This window comes from Gavialis gangeticus, unplaced genomic scaffold (genome assembly GCF_001723915.1).
Source record: "Gavialis gangeticus isolate Ggan-Ray unplaced genomic scaffold, GavGan_comp1, whole genome shotgun sequence".
Lineage (NCBI taxonomy): Eukaryota > Metazoa > Chordata > Crocodylia > Gavialidae > Gavialis > Gavialis gangeticus.
Window position 1 is genome coordinate 139558732 of NW_017729024.1, and position 21631 is coordinate 139580362.

At 41.4% G+C, this 21631-nt stretch overlaps 1 protein-coding gene across 1 annotated transcript in view; it reads right to left on the reverse strand.

Moving 5' to 3' along the window:
- Nucleotides 1-21631, reverse strand: part of ZSWIM6 (zinc finger SWIM-type containing 6) — a 100395-nt gene that overhangs the window by 46541 nt on the left and 32223 nt on the right. The window contains exons 5-7 of the mRNA XM_019517815.1: nucleotides 5679-5858; nucleotides 3755-3931; nucleotides 3332-3478 (exon numbers count right to left, since the gene is read on the reverse strand). Coding sequence (XP_019373360.1) covers nucleotides 3332-3478; nucleotides 3755-3931; nucleotides 5679-5858 — 504 coding nt within the window. The remainder of the gene's footprint in view (nucleotides 1-3331; nucleotides 3479-3754; nucleotides 3932-5678; nucleotides 5859-21631) is intronic.

The window sequence follows — 21631 nt, forward strand, 5'->3', positions numbered from 1 at the left end:
ACAGTTAAACAAGCAAGGCTAGAAAACGAGAACTGCTCAAATAAAAAAAATTAAATTTCTTTTTTGACAAAACTGTGGACATCTTCTCAAAGGAATTGCCTCAACTTTCATTTGAAACTGCTAACATACCTGTTGCAACTACAGAAATTGCTTAATTTGATTTTCTACATAAAGTATTAGATGTCTAGTACTGCAGTCTAACAACAGTTAGGAGAATCAGCAGCATGGAGTGACCTACCAGCTCCTATAGACCACCACCAGGTATCCCACACAACACCAGTAGTCCTTACTTAGGCCTCCATCTTAAATTAGAAAATTCCAAGTCCTGGGATTTTAAGTGAAGGTATGTTGCACTGTGTAATTCTGGTGAGATTCACCACCTCAAAACACTGAACAAACATTAATTAATTTAATTTTGTAACACCCACAGACAGTCAGCAACTACATTTAGTCCTGCTGCACAAGACAAAAACTGGGAGAGAAAAGACTAACTTTTCATCTAGGGCTACCTGCAGACATTTAAAAAAAATAGCAACAAAAAAAAAGTGCTTTACTGGAAGCAGCAGTGTGCTACTTTGACCTGGCTTTGCAACATCTGTATAAATCGGGCACGTCAAACAGGGCTTTTTGGCGCTTTTAGCTAAAGCTGATTCAGTCAGCTATTAGAAAAGTGCCGACAAAGCGCCTATTCTATAGTGACATGGGGTGAGCCTGGTCCAACTAATGTGTTGCCTCCTCTGGGCAAGTGTGGGAGCACACAGAGTTTAAAGCACCACGGTTTTTGTTCGTTTTTTTTTTTTTTTTCAAATGTCTGCAAGCAGCCTAGGTATCTAACTTGTCTCCACTTATATAGCCACACAAGTCCTGTAAAGATCGCTGTATATGCTTGAAAAAGGATTCAGATACGTGAATGAATACAGTTACTTTCATTTGGAGAGAGACAGAGCGAGTGAGAGCAAGAGTGAGCATACCTATGGAAGATGGCGGCTGCTGCAGCGGAGCAAAGCACGGAGCCTGGCTTCTCCATGCCTATGGGCGGCATGATTGGAGCAGAGTCCATGGTGGGGAGGGGGCAGGTGCAGGGTGCCCACTGCAGGCTCAGGCTCCCTGCCCTGCTGCCCTCCTCACGGAGCCTCTGGGGCCCAGCGGGTGGGACCCGGCACAGCGGGACAATGCGGGACCACGTAGGGAAGCTCACTGCTGCAGCTGGGAGCTCTGCGCCACCATGAGGTGCCCCCTGCCTGCCTGGCAGCAGCAAGGGGCACAACTCTGTGCTGTCACTCCTGTGCTGCTGGGTAGGCAAAGGGCATTTCGCCAGGGTGATGTGGGGATTGCAGCAGCGAGGAGCTTCCCCACCTGGGCCTGCTCTGTCCTGCCAGGCCAGGTCCCACCCAATGGGCTGCAGAAGCCCCAAGGGGGAGCCCGAGTCTACAGAAGGCAGCCCACTCCCACCCCAGCCCCACGTACAGATCTTGGGAACATATGCCCCCACTGCCCTCCTCCAGGAGTGTGTGCAGTGGTGGGGAGCTGCTCCCCACCCCCTGACAAGCTGCCTGCAGCTCCATCCCACTCCCCGCTGGGGCCCTGCAGCCATGCATTCCAGCCCTGAGCTTCAAGCCCCATGTATCGCCCCAGCCGGGCAGCAACTCCAGTCCCACCAAACTCACTCCCTCCTTTATGGAGCCTCAATCCCTACCTTGTCCCTGGCCAGACTTGCCCGCAGGAGCTGCTCTCCAGGCTGCCTGGCAGCCATGTGCATGGCACCCCCTGCCTGACTACCCTTCTCCTGCTCCCCCCCAGCCCCTTGCAGGCTGGAACTCTACCAGCCTGCAGACAGCTCTTTGCAAAAGTAGAAACTCCATGCATTTCTCTGTTAAAAATCTGCGTTTTTCTCAGCTAAAGGGGGAAATCCATGCTTTTTTCCACTTCCCCATAAGAAACAGAAAATCCAGATCCCTGGTGGTCAGTGTCCTGCTGCTGAAAGATCAAGAGATGTGCTCAAGAGATCCAAGGAAGAGGCCCATGGCACCTGCTACAGAGGAAGACAACCCCTCCACTCCCTGCCCTATAGTCTGCACCAATCTGACCATGGGGTAAAATTTCTTCCTGACCCCAAATATGGTTATCAGTCTGACTCTGAGGAAAAGGGAGACAAAGCCCTACAGTCAGGAACCTTCAGGTTTTAGTCCCAGCAGAAGTATTGGCACACCCCAGTCAAAGTCCCCAGCCGTGGCTACATCCAACAGTTATTGCTTCTGATAAAGGTTATGGGGAAACGCCCCCATGCATGTAGTAACACAAAGGACAAATAATTCTTTTCCAGCCCCACATGGTAACTGGCAAAGCCAAGAAGCATGGGAAATACTAAACACCCTCCATTCTGCTCCACAACCTAGGGACAGAAAGCATAACTCCAAATACCAAACACTTTTACTGAACAGCAAGAAGAGTAAATGTGATCTTAGCTCCTTTAATCTCCTTTCATAACTGAGTCAGATTGTGGAGTTACTTTATTCTGCTGCTACTGACTATGGTCCTCTCCAATATCCACCTGCTTCAGGTTGCAGAGATGATCTACCAGCAAGGTGATTAATTTTGGTCCCAAAGGACTGCCTGGGCATACAGACTAGACCCAAAGGAGAATTCTTTAACATACGGGAAATGTCCACTGTCAGGGAGGGCAACACAGGGAAACTCACAACAAACAATGGGTAGAAAACTTCTTTCCGGAACCCTTCATTAGTGAAAAGCAGCTCCCTAACCACTGTTTTTGACTTTTCAAAATGTGGAGTTTGATGAATTTGTGGAATGTTGTTACCCTGAACAGCAATCTTGGAGTCCATCTCCAAAACACTGCTTAATCTGAATACTACCTGGGGGGGGAAGGCAACACAACCCCCACCCTCCCTCCTAAAAGGCCCACAAACTATACATAGTGTTCTATTTTTCAATAATATTTATGATGTGGTAACATCCAAACTCACTGACCAGGCTCACATGTTCTCTTAAGGAATACTAGATTCTGAAACAAGTGTTTCCTCTTGAATTGCGGTAAGTGTATTACAGACAGGGAGATATATATGGTCCTTGCCCCAGAGAACTTATAAAACTTGCAAGACAAAAAGAAAACAAAAACCACAACTAAATAAAAACACTCCTTTGACATCTGAAGAAGCGTGTTTTCCAGTGTCCAACTACTGACTCATTGTCAATGAAGAGTTATTAAAGGTCACCGTCACTGCATTAAGTACAGTTTCCTCATGCAAAGTTCTATTCCAGTTTTATGGTCACCTTGTGATGACTTGTGCCCTTCTGTCTTCCCTACAATTACCTTTCTTCTGAGCCCGGAACATTTCCAGCTGTTTCTGCTGCTGTCTTCTTAGCGTATTAACAATAGCTATGGCTAGCCTCAGGGCTTCTCTTGGGTATCCGTGAGACCGTAATGCGTCCACCCTTGCACAGGCTGTAGGAACATGTTCTAAAATGGAGAAAATAATTGAGAAAAAAGTGCACCCGTGTCTGTAATGGCCTCCGTTTTACTAGGTTACTTAAAAAAAAAAAAGAAAAAGAAAAAAATCCCTTTGAATCTATGCAAAGGGACTTAAAAGGCTATTTCTGAACCAGCATTTGAAGGGAGTCTCTGTTCTTTTTGCCAGGCCTTTCATTCATCTCCCAACCATCCCCCCAAAATAATGCCATAGAAACTGAACAAAGCAGCGAGTCATGGAAATGTCTTTCCGGTTTAGCCACTTACCATGCCAGAGGGGCCACCCGTGAGAGTCAAAGAGCGAGTTTTCAGTGTCGTCATGGTAACAGTAGTTGGTGTATAGGTCACTGCTAATAATGTGCTGTAAGTGGCTGTCCTGCCAGTGGAGATCGCATGCCTCAATGGCTCGAGTGAACACCGTCCGATGAGGCCTGGTCGATGAATCTGGCATTTTTGTAAGTTCAGAAAGCTGTATCAGTTTTTATTCACCACCCATATTGTGAATAAATCATTCACGATATTCCTCTACTTACAGTCTATTCAGCAGTCCCCAACTCTGGGTACCCTGTCCTGTACCCTGTACAAGTAGCAGACTGCAGGTGACATTATTTGTACTGAATACTAGGTGAATCAGAAGAAGTATGTTATAGTTGTTCACCTTCCTTTCATTAAAAGGAGTTTACAACCATTAAAACCAAAAGGGAACTGCTACAACAGAAGAAAATCTGATGAAGTATACTGAACACACTACACCCAACAGCCCACCAGGCATTCAGCACAACACCTGCCAAAACCCCCTGCTTCCTTTCCTTCAAGTCCCAGGAAGTTCATAAGCTAGGTTCATAAGGTCCTTTACCTCAACCAAGTGGCTGAGTACAGAATGGGGTTGGATGGGTGCTACTTTTTTGTTTTAATTTTAAAAAGTAACACTAGGGCTTTGCATAACAGAAAATACTTGCAGCATTTGTCACAGAAATGAAGTCTTAACATTGTATATAAACAAATTGAAACACAATATCCAGAAAAAAAAAAAGAAACAAAAGCACTGACTTAATATTTACTGAACAGCTCCATGTAGCAATAGAGCTCTGTTGATACAACGTTGTCTATGCACAGAAATGTCACCTCAGACCTGATATTATCCTGTCACACTAGGCTGGGGATCCAGCAAGAAAACATCTTTTAGGGAATTATATTCTGAATGCCTCTCCCTAGCTATTGGTGGTATTTAAAAAGCTAATTCAAAAGTCAGTGAATTTGAACAATTCCCCTCATCAACAACCATCCTAGAACCAAACCAACTTAAGGGAGAATCTTGCCAGCCATTTTGCTTTCTGCAAACGTATTTAATTTCAGTGTGAAATATATATCAGTTTCACTTCATATAAAATACTGTAGCCATTATACTTATTATCACTCCCCATTTCTGTAGGACATATTTATATTTACATGTGAAACAGACCTTTTACACCTTACATGGAAGACATTTTCCTTTTTTCCTCTGGTCATTGGCACAGTAGCAACTCTTGCCATCAGAGGGCTGGACGGGACTCTAGTAGTGGATGATTCTTGTTGATAAATCAGAGATTTATCCGAAGCAACAAGATACTCCTGTCTCCTAAACAACAGCATACAGCCTTCAGCACTCTCCACCCCCAGGAACAGAGCCTGGAATCTCACGTGGTAGCGCAGTGTATTAACCACAGGGCTGATCCCACAAATAGCTACTTTATTTTAACAGGACCAGTTTCATTCAGCTGCAAAAGTCTCCTTAAATAGCTTGTGAAAGCTCCATAACTGCAGAAAACCACATTGGAGGGGATATCAAATTACAGGTCAAGCAAAGAAAAACAGAAAAGGATTTTTACATGATATACTCTGAGTACGGGTCATGAACCTAAACACAGATGACATTAAGACTTATATTTTCATAAAAGAAATGTCTTTTGTGTTTACACATGTACTAAATGAGTGATAAAAGTTTTAAAACATACATATATCTACTTGCAAAACTGGCCCAGGCACAAATCTATTCACACCCTCTCTCTGCCATGGTACTGTTAATGAAAGCAAACTGATACGTGTCAATCCCTAATAAAAAAAAAAAAGTTCCTTGTTGCCGTAAAAACAGAAACTTGCAATGTCAGAGATATAGAAACATGTTACAATCAGTCTATATATTTAAGCTCACCTTGGTTAGCATTTGCACCCTGAGGCAAAGCATTGGTTAAGTTGGGCAGCTCGTTTCCATGGTTTCCATCTTCCCAGGGACAAACATCCACACTGTTCCATTTTTTCAGCTGCTTTAGCCAACTGGCCTTCTGCTCCAACTTGCAATGGGGATTTAAGACTATACACATCCACAGAGCACCTGATTTAAGAAAAAAATCCTAAATTATCTTTCCTATTAAAAGACCAACAGCTACTTACTAATTACAAACCTACAGAATTTTACCAAACAGTATTTCTATATTGTAGTGTCCCTCTAACTTCTTAAAACTACATTGTAGCTACTACTAGTTGACCATGAATTCCCAACTCAACATCATGGGCTTTATGTGGCCTTTTCAACTACTGCAACCCCTGCCCAACATACAGAGAAAATAAAGACGTGTGGGACTTCGCATGAAATGCAAAATTTATTATCTATGACTTGCCAGTAAGGAATATCAATTTAAACTGAGAGAAAAAAAAAAAAAAATCACACCTATTACCTATTACCCATTAAGCTACCCCTATTTATGTGCTAATTCCTGTACTGGAAGTAAATATGTCACTTTGTGAAAGAATTATGAACACAACTCTATTTATCTTCCAGTTTCACATTACAGTAAAACTACTTGGAAAGTAATTAATACAGCAATATAAATACATTGAGTGTATGCATTACCACACTTGTAGGACCTAGCAGAATTGTCACTTACAGTCCTTTTCAATCACATCTGGATTTTAGAAATCATACTCCGATTTTTCTGCAGTTCTTAGCAGAAATAGCTTTTTAGTACAATTATTTCAATAATCAGTTTAAACTGAGAAGTTAGTTTAAACTGAGAAGTTTGTTGTTCTCTCTGCATATAATTCAAACATAAACTAATTTGTGCTGACATTTCACACATACCATCCGCTTGGAACCTGCCTCCTTAACACTGCATAACAGGGCAACCTCATCAGGGTTTGTGGCAATAATTGAAAACGGAAAGATTTTCCTCTAAATCAACTGTCTCTTCACCAGCATGAACTTTGACAGCAGCATGAAGATGTCTGAAAGTGCTATTTAGCAACAGTTCATTTGTTCATTAAGAATAAGCTTTACACACTACGGGAGATTTGCAGAATCTGCTTAAACTGTTCAATCTGCTAAAAATTGCATGACAGACTTTCCGGGGGAAACAAAGACTGAAAGAATAAGAAAATAAGGCTGGCTCATACAGAATAGCAAAACTCTCACCTCCAAATATTAGTTTGTCAATTAAGAATGACAAATAGAAACCAGTACCATAAGCTCTAGGCCTCTGCATGGGAGCAAATTGTTGAGTGCCAGTCCATGAGCTTGTAGAAACAGAGGCCTTGGTCCTGCCAGGTTAAAAGTACACAGCTGGGCAAGGAAATATAGCAAAGAAATCTATAAACCACCACAAAAAAGATAAGGTACAAGTGAAGGACAGAAGGTACAGACAATAGAATATTGTAACCAATTATGTGACTGGTTAAATAAACTGCAATTTTTGTTTTAAAAGATGAAACCTGCAATTACAAGAGTATACATCAGAGCTTTTTTCTACGGTCCTTTTAATCAACTTTTATGTTGTCCCCCTCTATATGTTACAGGTATCAATTGCCTTGATACCAGCTACACATGCGAAGGAATTATAATGCCATAAAAGCTCCAACCAACTGTAATGTTAGACCTCAAAAATGTGTACTAACTTTATAGGTGTCAGTGGATACCATGCTTAGCTGGGGCTGGGAGTCCCACAACTAAAGGACCTCTCAGCCCCAGAAGACTCTGGGTCCTAGTAGAAGCAACACACAGCTGCCAGGAACCAGAAGCCTGCAGCTGCACATAGTAGTCTGCCTCCCCATGCTGGCACCTAGCTGCAATCTCCCAACCCCAGGGGTGCATGGAGAGCTCTATGTACCCTTAGGACTGAAAGATAACAGTTTCCATGGTCTCCCAGGTCCAGGGGCTTCACACACCCATGAGGCTGGAAGACCATGGCTTCTCCCAGCCCCAAGGGATATCACGTACCCCTGAGGCTGGGAGATCATGGCAGCTGTATCTCCCAAACCACAGGGGTGTGCAGGCCACCCACGCAGCTGGAAGCCCCCACCCACAGGAGCTTGCTTCTTGATGGTACACAGAGGGAGCCCAGAATCTGGCTCCCCCTGCACCAGCAGTAAGGCACAATGGGATCTAATAGGTAACCCCAAAATCATACCTTGTGCCAAGCACATGTGGCATGGCAGGAGGTACGATTGCCTGGATTAGATCTCATGGCACCTTTACCTGCACGTGTAGAGGGGCCCGTAGACCCACACTGCACTAACTAACAAATCTGAGCCATCTAAATGGAATATAACTGAAAAATATCTCACTGGTTTGTTCTATTAAACATCAAGACAACCAACAGTTTATCTGGTGAACTCGATTTACATGACAAAAAACCAGAAAAGGAATAGTTTACTTAAACTGCAACTTGTGGACATGGAAGAAGCAATGCAAACTTCCTATTAAAAAGAACTGATACAATGTAACACTTTGTAATTCATTCCCAATGCCTCCAGTGTAGGAGCTAACTAAACTGAGGTAAAATGCAACACTTTCACTGTAATTAATCACTTCTTAAACTTAGTGGGGGGGGAATCACATGCTACAGAATGTCTCTGCAAACTGATTCGGTGGCCCAGGGAACAAAGCAATCAATACCAGTCAATGAAAGGTAGGGGAACTGTAAAAAAAAAAGATCTGCCACATATATATTTAACTGGGGGCAGAGGAGGGGAATAACATGCATCAAAATACTTTAAAACCACTGCATTAATCTTAGGTCAGCAACTGTGGTGAGAGTTTAATTATTACATCAGTAACAGCCTATTTTACGTAAATTAAACAAGGACAATTTACTGTTTAATATATTAAGCCCTCTACATAGAGATGCACGTGTCAGGCCAGAAATTTATTATATCATTTAATAACAATTTCACCTCCACAGATGCCAGTTAAAATATCAATAGAGCCAAGCTGCACACAACTCCCACCGACTTCAGTACAAATTTTCTGTAGGTATGGACAAACATTTTAGCTGCTTTAAAGGGTAGGGGGAGCTGCTGTTCAGGACTGCATGCAGGTATTATGCTGTAATTGTTACATCTGCCTAATCCTGTTGCAATACAAGCCAGCTACTTTTGGCCCTAGCTGAAGCAGGGTTCAAGTTGGAAAGGTTTTGCTACATTGCTATCATTACAGGATTGTGCATATGTAACAGCTGCAGCCTTCAAGCTTGTACTGGTATCCTTTCTAGTGACAGAACTGTTATACCCATCTATACACTCCATGTATAAACTCTGCAGGACATGGACCTTGACACTGCTTTCAAAGCTAACCAACTAGCTTCAGTAAAATGAGAAGCTCTCCACATGGAGAGTTAAGCAGATAGTCTAAGGCTCAAGCCTCACTATGCAGCACAAGACAGTATACAAAAGGGGGAGTTGGCATAACGTCAAGGACCTTCTTCTTTACGCTTGCTGCAGTGTATTTGGGGGTATCTACCTTTTCAGTTTCTCTGGGCCACCTGCCATCCTGGTCGTTCAGATCCATTAGTTCCTGTCCTCTTAACTACCCATTACTGCAGGATTATGGAGGAGAAATATGCTTGGTCTTGCCCATAATTCACCTAATTGCCAGCTCGAAGGAAAAATATTTTCAAGACTCCTGTTTCACAGGAATAGCACAACCTTATATTGTGGCCGAGTAGCAGCTGCTAAGATCGTATGCAAAAAGCAAATCCGAGGGCTTATTAAACAAGTTCTAAGCAGCTCTTAAGAACCTTCTTCCTAATCACTCCTCTCCCTTGTTTTGGCCTTCAGTTCCACTCAACTGTAGGATCAATGTCATCTGGTCAAATGGGTTGAGAACAGAAGATGCCACCAATCAAGTCTTTCCTGACTACATCCTTCCTCTTCATCTCCAATCCTCTCTCTACTTCCTTTTTCACTATGAAGATTATGAAGTAAGCATCCCAGTCTCGCCTCCTTGGTTTTCTTAACAACACATCACGCACACTCACTTAATGATACAAGTTCAGTCCTTCTCCCTCAGTGAAACACCAAATAATCACCTTAACATTCCCACCTCAGCTTCCTCAAGTGCCATTTTATGCTTCTCTTCTCACTCCAGTTTTCTCTCCATATAGTAACACCTCCCTTAACATGGTAAGGTTAAGTCTTTATCTTCAGCTTCTCTGATGACTTTATTACATGAACTATCTGAAAGGTTTTTTTCCATTTCATTTTAACGCCTTCGTTTCAGCTTCATAGTCACTTCCATCATTTAAAGTAGATCCCATATCTGGTTTAGGGTATAAGTTACTTTCCTATTCTTCAATACTCCATCTTCCCACCTACTTTAACAATTCACAATTGCTTTGTTTTTTCTGGTATTTTCTAGGTAGGGTGACCATATGTCCTGGTGTGCCAGCACAGTCCCAGATTTCATAGGCTGGTCCCAGCCAGTTGATGAAAACTGAAAGAAAAATTCTCCAACCTAACATGATCCTTTCTTTCTCTACAGTGCATGCACGTATGGCAGCAGAGCCAGCCTTAAGAAAGTGACAGCCTGGGCGAACCTGTATTTTAGTGTCGTTCTTTCCTCCCCTTCTCCACTGCCCCCTGAAGTCAGCAGTCCTGTTGCAGGCAGAGGCAGGTGGGCAGGGGTGCAGGGTGCTGTCCAGCATGGAGTAAGCTGGGCACCACTCTAGTCCACCTACCTGCCTGAAACAGCGTCCCAGATTTCCTCAAAAATATGGTCACCACATTTTTAGGACACTTTTCTCTAAATATTTCTGCCAATCCATCCATCTTTTCTTTTTCTGCAATTCCTCTACTGTCTTTGTCATTAAAATATCATAGCCAAACAAGAGCTCCCCAAGTAAGCCTTAAGGACTAAGTACATGACAGTCAAAAAGCCCAAGACTGAATCAATTCAATCTTTGCAGGTTAATCTAAACTGCATAGATTGAATCAAACTAGTGAACAGACATTCACCTTTGATTCCACAAATGCAGCCACATGCCTGAGGTGGCTCAGGCCATAAGCAGGGGGCTGGCACTAGAGCACACATCCCTGCTAGACTGAAGCAGGCAGGTTGGGCCAAGGCTAGCCCACACACAATTCCCTCCCCCTTGTGGGGGGATTTGCAAAGCGTCCTAGGATGCTGGGGGACTATGAGTTAAGTTGAATCTGGAGGGGATCTGGGACAGAAGTTCAATAAATCGATTTAACCTAAATCAGTTAAATCTGATACTACATCCATCCAGTTTATCTTAAGCCAGTTTCAGCCATTTTGAAAACTTTATGTGCACTGAACTTCTGTTGTGTTACAGATTTAAACCTGTTTCTGATCACTTATACTGGTTTGTGCACAATTTCTATCCCTAGCCCAGATGCCTAGAGACAAATCCAGTTGTATATTTCACCTGTAACAACTAACCACCCCAAAGATGAAAAATGAAAGCAACCAAACCACTTTGTTAGAATACTAATGATAGAAATGGGTACAAATGGAACACTGAGTGCAGCTGCCATACCCTTGTTCTTCCCCACCAAAACTCATGAAGCATTTTGATTCAGGCTAGCACTTCAAGGGATGGAGTGCCCCCTCTCCCTCTAATGCAAGTCCAGACAGATATCCCAAATCTAAACACTGCTACACCAAAGTAAGGTTTGGATTCAGATGCAACTATGATCTACCTTTTTCCCAAATGAAAATCCTCACAGTACAAAGACAAAACATCAGTAACCAATATGCAAATTTCATTTTTCCCTGAAGATAACTGGAAGATAAGTCATGCTGTGACTGCAATTTGATATTAATTTCACTAGGGAATGAATATTAAAACTGTCACATCCTAGTGAGAAATTGTCTATTCCGCTTTCACAATAATCCTCTTGACCTGAATAAAGTCTGCTTTGCCACCTCAAACCTTTGATTCAAAACAGCGTTTCTTTAGACATATGCACTTGCCATTCATTTTCAGTATAGCCTGTCCCACAAAAAAAAGTTTTGTTATTATTTTCCATGGTATGTGGTCTCCTTATATATAATACACAGGGATATTATTAGTATATTACTAATATAGTAATATTAATAGTAATAATTCTCTTATTGGATACCCTCCACGCTTCAAAACCAAGGTGGTACGAAGGGATGGTATTGTCTTTATACTGAATCAGGATTTGTCCAAGGGAACAGAGAACAGCATTATTAAAGTGCTCAGTAACTATAGCAGTTGGTATAACAATACATACTCTCAGCACACATGCTTTCACAAAGAACAAGGAGTGCACGTAAACTCTCTGTAGAGATTAAGCATTATTTTGTTCTGTCCCAACAAAATGAAGACGCTCCATCCAGTATCACTGCAGACTAAGAAACGAGGAGTGAATGAAGATTCAGCCTATAATTCACGACTGACTGTAGCAGTTGCAAAACACTTACTTTGTCTAAAAATATTATGATGCTTTGTTAGTGCTATGCTATAGCTAAACTGATGTCAGCATTTCAATTTGCATATAAACACTTTCATAAGTTTGCTCTGGGCTGAGATTTGTTATAAGATCTTAGTTTTGTGATATTTTGTATTAAAAGTCAATTTGCTCATTAGCCAAATTAAAACATACTAAAATACATACAAACTGCTGTTGTCTTAACTCTGAATACTTTTCCTCCCTCATATTGGCATGACTCAAACTGTCATTTAAAAGCCAAATTTCATAAGCTGACAAATCAGTTAAGTCACCACAAAATAGTCACATTCAGTACTTTCATTGTTAACCAAAGAAAATTGATCCAGGTGATTAAAATTTGTCCCCATGTGCAACACATGCGTCAGTTTTAGTCTACAAAAATGATGATTTTCATGTCACTACAGTTCACTTGAGCCTATGCAATTTCTGTTGCAGAAGTACTGCTTTTTGAGAACTATGGTTACTTCATGTGGATAAAAGAAGACTACGGGGGGATTTGATAAATCCTCAAATACCTGAAGGGAGATTACAAAGAGGATGGAGGCCTTTCTCTTTGACCATAAGGGAACAAGAGCCTCAAGCTTCAGCAGCAGAAATTTAGGTGGGAGATTAGGAGGAACTTTCTGGCCATGAGGGTGATCAAGCATTGGATGGTATCTCCATCCTTGGAAGTTTTCAAGAGCAGGTTAGATAAACACTTAGCTGGGATAGTTTAGTCAGGGATGATGATCTTGCCTTGAGCAGGGGACTGGATTAGTTAACCTCATCAGGTTCCTTCCAGCTCTACTTACCTATGATCCCATTTAGCTGCAAATAGTTAAATGACACTTGGACAAATACTAGAAAACTGAACTCATGACCCTTTTAAAATAAAGATATTATGTAATGTCAACAAGTAGACCCTAAAGACAGTAAAAAGTCTCTAAACATTTTTCTAACAAAATGAATATACATCACATGTTGACCTAATACATACTTGCACTGCAGCAACTATGAAGTTAGCAAAAGAAGTAGCGTTTACTACTCCCCATTCTCACAGATAAGCATCTCAGCCATGGGTAAAACTCTCACGTACAATAAGTGGCCTCCATTAGAACAAAACATAATCAGAAGCCCCACTGGAGAATGATCCAATTAAACAGTTGTTTTTATGGAATAGCAAAGACAGGGAAAGCACTTCAGTGCTGTGCTCTCCATCATAAGAACCCCAAGGAAAAGTACTTTCTGTATTCAGTCAGATGTAAGTTGCAATTTTATTGATAAAAAACAAATTCCTTAATGTACTCTGAGTTTTCTACACAGCCTTCTGAAAGAACCTGCAATGGGTGCTGTGTTTCTTGGAGAACAGAATGTTTCATTTTGCTCTAATTCATTCTATTACTGAATTAAACTTTGATGTATTGGTCTTGACAAGTGCTTCATGCTGATTGTATTGTGTATGATAGTATAATCACTCCCCATGCATTTCACACTATCTGGATGATTAATGCAATAGATTACCTGCAGCACTGATGGCAAGAGGGAATCGTTGCCCTTCTGCACAGTAAACTCTGTATGTGTGTTAGGGGAGTGTCAGTGTAAGTAAAAGGACAAAACACAGATCTCAAGTTCCTGAAACTTCCTTCTCTCTCTCCTAAGATATGCTTACTATCTAGAACTGGCACTGTGCAATGTCAATGGAACAAACAAATTAGTGCAGAGAAACTGGAAACAGCATTTCAGGGTTCTCTGCTCAACTCTGTTGCTGTCTTACAGATATTACACAAGTCAGTTAACTATGCAACTAAAGTGTGGGTTCAATGTTGACTTCTGCTGTGGGTTTCTAGAGTTCTTAAATATTAAATACATTAAAAACAGGAGCTAAAATGGCACCATTGTGATGGGTCACAATCATCTCCCTGTCCTTTGTACAAAAAATATGCCTGCTTTAGGGCCCGATTTTGCAAAGTCTCCTAACCATGTGGAACCCACTGAATTTAAAAGCAATAGGCTTTGCAGAGTTGGGGTACATGTGAAAAGTTATTAAATTTTCCTGGTATTCACATCCCCTTTTATTGCTTTATTCAGAAATATCTAATATTAGCTTAAAGCACTACTAATACTAGTGCAAATAAATTTGTCTAAATTTGTCATAATTTTCATAAGAATATTCATGCATATCTTTAGTTATTCCCATAGTAAAAAATTAAATTGTTACTAATGCTCACAGATAAAGTTGTGAACAGAAAAAAAAAGATTCTTGCTCACCAACCATAAGCTAAAAGTTTGGAAGTAATATTTTAACATTTACAAATATATCTATAACAATGATATCCTGCTTGCAGATAAATTTCCAAAATGAGAGAAAAACTTGGTCATTAGCTATTTACCATGAATAAATAATCAAGATTCGTTTTACATGCTCACAGGCATATTAAGCAACTGCTTGGGCAGTGGTTCTGAATCTCGAGGCAACCTTCACTGGTTTTGAGGTACTCTTCATTGGGCTTGAGGCACCCCTCCATAACTTTTGTCAACTGAGTGGCACCCAATTTCAAAAATTAATTTATATATTACAGTGCTTACCTCCTCGCACAGGGGCAGAGCAATCAGGGTGGAGAATGACCAGGCAGGAACAAGCCTGAGTGTATCTACTTATCTCTTCACACTCCATGACACCTTTCAAACGGTCTGGCAACACCCTGGCTGGTAATCAGTGGTCTACAGCAGTGATTCTCAACTTTTTCCTACCAGGACCCATCTGCAAAGATCCATGGCCTGTCCCAACCTGCACCCCCTGGCCCTGCTGGTGTCCAGCCCCCAGTCCCCAGGGCCATGCTGGTAACCCTCACTCCCAACCTGCAGCCTGCCAGCCCTGCCAGAGGGGCCCCCAGCTGCCCCCATCCCACTCAGGCCGGGCAGTGGCTGCAGCAGCTTTGGCTCATGGGAACGGCAGCTGAACAAGTCCAGCTCTGGCATGGGCTGAAGGGAGGAGGTAGAGAGGCTTGTGGCCCCCCCTCTGCCCTGGGCTGGTCCTGCCACATCACATCAGGCAGCCTGGTCATGGCCTCTCCTGCCACCCCCCCTCCCCAAGCAGCATCTCCCAGCCACCCTGCCCCTGCGAGCACAGTCACCAGCCCTTGTGCTGCCAACCCAGCCATGCAGCTCTCCCCTGCCCCTTCCCCACTGGAAGGGGCAGGCACCTTCCTGCCTCCCCTCTGCTCTCCTGCAGCTCATGACCCTTTGAAATATTCTTGTGACCCACTTCATTGGAAGAAAGACAATACAGAAGTGCAAATACTATAATAAAAAGGAAGAAATAGTATTGACTATTCCCAGAGGTGGTCTGGGAACCAGGAAAGTTTGAGAAGTCTGTCCCAATGAAACCAAGTCTTCCTACAGAGTGAATGCAAGGAAAACTTTATTAAAGATCTTGAAAAAAAGGAATATTGCCAATAAATAAAGGATAATCCAACACAAACGGTGCAAAACAAAAATATTTACCTATGCAGTAAAACACTCCAAACTTTGTTTTTGCCAAGGACTCTTAAAACCTAAAATTACTGCATTAATCTGAAGGATCACTAAAGTGTCCAGCCTGTTAGGAACAACCTTATCCAAGTTGCAGGGACAGTTCTGAAGAAGCTTCTTCAGAGCCCTGTGCATCTGGAGATGGGAACCTTAGCATGAACAAGAGTTCAGTGCCAGAGGAATCCAGTGATCACTTTAGTGAACCAAAGGATAGCTCTTGGGGAAGAAATAAATGCTTTGTTAATATAATCACTAGGATGAACAAAGGCAGAGGACAACACACACTAACAATGCCACAACCAACATTAAATCTATATGACAGAAAGTACACTGCCAAAGGCCAAAAGGGACCATTGTGATCATTTAGCCTGACTTCCTGCATAACACAGACACCCCAGAATTAACTCCTGCTTTGAATCCAATGGCTACGGCTCAGCTTATGCATGTTTTTAGGGAGACAAAAGGAGGAGAAAGGCAGATCTTGATTTTAAAAGGTTGCTACTGACTGTGAATGATCACAACCTCTGGTAAACAGCTGCCCTGGGTAACTACCCCAACTTTAAAATTTGCACCTTTTTTCTAGTCTAAGTTTGTCTAGTTTCCACTTTCAGTCTCCGACTCTTGTTATTCCTTAGGTTGCTAGACTGAAGAGTACTCTATCAAATCCCATTACTGTGCAGGTACTTCTAGACCAAATTAATTCTGCCCTTAATCTTCTCCTTGAGTTTTTGAATCTCACTATATGATTCCGATTCTTAAATAGATCGTTCTCGTGGTTCTTCTCCAAAAGCGCTCTCTTATATCTCATTACCTTTCTTGAATTGTACAAAAGGTAGACATAAAAGGTAGACACAAGGTTTCACTATAATTGGCTAGGATTGCAGCATCTACGCTACCCAATCAACAAGAGAGAAACTGAAGGGAAAAAAAAAATATCACTCAAAAACTCTATCCCTGCAAATATTCACTCCAGAACATTAGGAATATAACCTCTCACTAGTATTTATTGGAGGTAATATCAGAAGACTGGAACACAGTGTAATATTACTCCAATATTTAAAAATAGGAAGACATATGCCCCATGTAACAATAGGTCAACTACAGATTTAGTCAGTTAAATTCTTCACTTGAATTCAAGTACTTGACTTAGTTAACAATAGTGAACCCTAAACCTGAGTAAAGCAAGCAGAAATACTGGACATCCTCATCAATTAGGGCACTTACTTTGAGTAAAGAGCAAATTTTCTGAAAATGTGCAAGTAAATCAGCATGATTCTTTAGGAATTCAAAGTTATTTTAAAATAAATTTTCAAAGAAATTTAAATACATAGCATCAAACTTTCACTTTCTTTGGTTCTAGTCAGAGGAATAACAACCTATAAACACCTTGTATAGCTATAAAAAGGGTGTGCGCATGTGCTAGAAGCTGGGGGGGTGGCGAGTGGGGAGCAGAGTGACAGAAAGCTTGTATGTTGATTGTAAGAGCTGATTACTTTAGTCATAAATTTGTCTTCCTTAACAGGAGCAGACCCACACTATGACTATGTTAAAAGGAAATTAAAGATCGTGTTACATATCAGTAACTTGTGGAAAAATATTATAAGGATGTTATAATTATCTGTTGTAGTAGGAGAGCCAATCTTCAAATCTCACTATCTACCCAAGTGCTACTCTGATCCTCTTTCTCTGACCTATCTACTGCTCTGCGTTCCCTGCCCGACCTCTGCCTCTCCTTCCTACTCTACCTGTTGTGCTGCCTGTCTCCTCCTTGACTTGCTATGTGCTACACACAGCCTGTCCATGCCACTTGTGAAACTCTTGCTGCAGGCAGGATATCCAGGGTCTACTGTTACCTCCACCAATGATCATTCAAAATCCATGGAATTTAGAGCAGGTTAAACTTCAACAGAATTTAAAGCTCTAAAGATATGAAAATATGTAACAAAGGTAACTCAGAAATCATAATTCTGCCCTGAATTTGCATGAGAAAACATTAAATATATGTTTAAAATTGAAAATCCAATCTGAGACTGGAAGACACTTAGTGTCATGATTTTTGAGCAAGAAATACAAATATTTATTCCTTCAGAACAAGGTGTGAAAGAAAAAAAAAAACCCCATAGGCAGCCAAGATGCAGTGTATGGTAGGGCTGTGGGAAGCTTCAGTTGCCAATTCAATTTGGATAAGATTTGGCCTGATTAATTGTCCAAAGCTCTGAATCCTAATAGAAGTTAGGAGGCCAATAAAGAAAAGATTTGGAGAGCTTCGGGCAGTCCCCACTCACCGCCATGGAGAGCTGGACCCAGACTCCATGCCAGTAAGTAGGGGGCAGGGGGACCATGGAGGGAGCCCTGCCAGGCCCCATACCCTGCCAGCTCCCCCAGCCTCCCTTAGCGTCCCCTGCCCGCTCGCCCAGCCCCATCAATGGCTGCCCCGCCTGGCCCCAGCACTTCATTTAAAAAAACAAGCCCTGCACTCACCAGTTGCTGCAGCAGCAGCCAGCCATCGGGGCCTCTGGGGGCTCGTGGTGGAGCCCCCCCATGCAGCATACTGTCATTTCAGGACAGTAATTCGAATCATCACATGAAATCACTGTCCCCCGAATCAGTCAAATCCAAATCCAAAGCAAATACTAGCCACTTCGTACAAGCCTAGTGTATGCCTAGTCTGAATTTCTTTCCCAGGCTATGGCTTTAAAATGGCAACATCTGTTTGGCACTAAAAAAAGTCAGAAATATTATTAAATCAATACTTTAAATATCATAAACTTCATGTATGTGTTCACACACACATACACAAACATACCTGTTCTATGAAATGGCCAAAGTAATTTGGTGAGAATAAATAAGGTGCTGCTTTTTTTATTTAATAGGAAGACAAAAAAAATACAAAAAAGTATCTGTCTGACAGTCCATACTGATAATGAAAAGAGAGTTATCAATTCATTTTGAAACCTGGGGGCATTTTGTACTCATGCTCCAGGGGTGGCAGGGGGCGGTGCTTTAATTAGAGTGACTCTCGGAGCCACTAATTAAAGCAGGGTGGATAAAAATCAACAGTTTAAAATAATTTAAATAATCAGATTTTTTTATTTAAATCAGATATAAATTTAATCACATCCTATTTTTTTTGGTTAAGATGCTTTTTAAAAAATAAATAAACATAAAAATTTAAGATACGCTAAAGCTTAAAGACACTATCATGGAATACAGATTATAACTTCCAATTATATAGTATTTGAGACAATAAATTCACGTAACCTTTTTAGAAGTCTTATAAATAGGTCACAACAAGCCATGGACTATATTAGGGGCCCAATCTTATGGGGTTCCCAGAGGCTCCTCTATAGATTAGTAAAGAGTAAAGAAAATCGCTCTACCCAATGGGACTCAGTGCTCAGTCTAGAAGATCCCATTAAGCATATCTGTGATGCTAGAACTGTGGATTTGTGTCTCCAGAGATCATAGGCAGACAAGGTTCTTTGGGCAGATGTGATCTCTTTTATTAGACCAACTAAATAGTTGGAAATATTGTTCTTTGCAAGCTTTGGGGCACTATTGTCCTTCTTCAGACATAGGGAGAGTTTGTTTTCTCCAGAGATAACATCCTTGTTAACAGCAGTATATGGAGATGAGAGATAACAGACTTGACTACCCATCCATCAGCCCGATTGTCTCTCTGCAGGTTGGTGTACACACAGTCAAGCTCTTACCTTTCTCTAAAAGTGCAAAGTTTCAAGAAATTAAATGAATAAAGGATAGCAAACAACAAGAATGCACTTTTTGTTGAAAACAATGATTAAATCAAAGCTTCCTGCGCAGTGATTTAAATCATGATTTAAATTGATCTGAGGAGCTTCAGATAAAAGTACCCCCACCATCATTTTTAAGCACAGGGACACTGATACACAGACATAGGAGACTGCTGGAGCACAGCAATTGCCATGCTCCAGCAGACTCGATTAACTGAGTCTCCTCCAACGTACTAGAATTCCAGTGTGTCGGAGCAGCCTCTGCATTTGTGTATAGGTGCCCTGAGTGCCTAAATTTAATAGACTAATCAGCGTTTAGGTAGCCAATCTAAAAGCAGCCTTATGTTGGAAGGGTGATGTACACTTGCAACATTCACTGACTTTAACAGAAATAAGGATGAATAGGAGATTCTGACATGCAGGGCCTTTAAGAAATACAGCTGCTTTTAACTGGTATCTAAATGTAAATCCAGGCAATCCTTCACAAGAGAAGGCCGAGAGGTGATCTTGTGGTTGCCTATAAATTCATCAGGGGAGGGCAGCAGAGATTAGGAGATGCTCTATCAACTAGGGCACCCCCTGGAGTAACTAGGAACAATGGCCATAAAAGTGATGGAGAGGAGATTTAAGTTGGACATTAAAAAGAACTTCTTCACAGTGAGGGTTGCCAGAATCTGGAATAGGCTTCTAAGGTAGGTGGTGCTCTCTCCTACCTTGGGGGTCTTCAGGAGACTGGACAAGCACCTAGCTGGGATCATCTGACCCCAGCGTTCTTTCCTGCCCATGATAAGGGGTCGGACTCAATGACCTACTGAGATCCCTCCCGACCCCAACATCTGACTCTACGAATTAAGTTTGGGACTTGAGTTTGAAAATGACGACCTATATCTATACCATTATAAAATACTGTGAATATGGCAGGGGAGGAAAACTTTCTGCAGCATTCAGTATCCTAGAAAGGATCAGGTTGATTATTTTAAACTACGCAGTTGCAAAAACAAAAAAACAAAAACCAAAACCATCTGTTAACATACAAATATTAGAATAAATGCTTAGTGGTGGCAATTCTTATTCTTTATGACAGTATTTAAGAGGTTCCCAAATCTGGTATCAGAAAGATATCTTTCTTGGGGTAGAGCAAATTGCTTTTAAGTCTTTTTGAAGTATAGAACAGGGGTCACATTTCTTTGGAACAGTAGGCATGTCCCATAACAACATTTTTCCTGTAAATGCAAAAGAAAAAGACGACGGATCTATACTCTCTAGGCTGTATTTAGCTATGCTTAAAGAATCTGACTTGATATGCCCTAGAAGAGTATACAAAGACTTGCTCAGAAAAAAATTAAAGTAGTTTTTGAGTTGGGAAAACATTATTAAGCACTTTTTTAAAAAGAGAGTTTCCCTGTGGCAAAATAATAATTAAATCTTATTTAAATTACCACATCTAATGGTCCTTTGTGAGCAAAAATCTACTGAAAAAGTTGGTCTAACAAAAGATATCAGATTTACCCACAGAACCTTGTCTGCCTACTGAAAAAGTAAGCATTCAGGAGAAAAATGCACTTCTTCCCACAATCTGAATTTTGAACAATATTTTATCATCCAGTTATGAACTACTGTGAAAATGTAATGTAATACACCGAGATGGTCCAGAATGCTGCTAAAGGAACACCAACAATCACAGAACCAAAGATGACAGGGCTGGAAGGAACCTTGAGAAATGTTCCAGTTCATCCCTCTGCCCCATCACAGGATCGATCATATCAGGACAGACGTTTGTGCAGTGTGTTCTTAGAAAACCCTCAGTGAGGGTGAATCTGCAACCTGCCTAGCTGAACATTGGAAGAGATCACCTCTACAGTTAGATTTTCTAATGTCTATAGTTTCCCTCATTAGAATTGAAATCCCATTGTTTCTCATACCATATCCTTCGGGTACCTGGAGAAATTCATAACCTTATTCTTCACAGTATTTTATATTTGAAGACTGCTTTCATACTGTCCTCTTCAGTCTTCTCTTTTCTAGACTAAAACCCAATTCTTTTAATCTTTCCTCATAGGTCATGTTTTCTAGACCTTCAACTTTTTGTTCTTATCTGGACTCTGACTGCCCCATATCTTTCTTGAACACAGTGCTC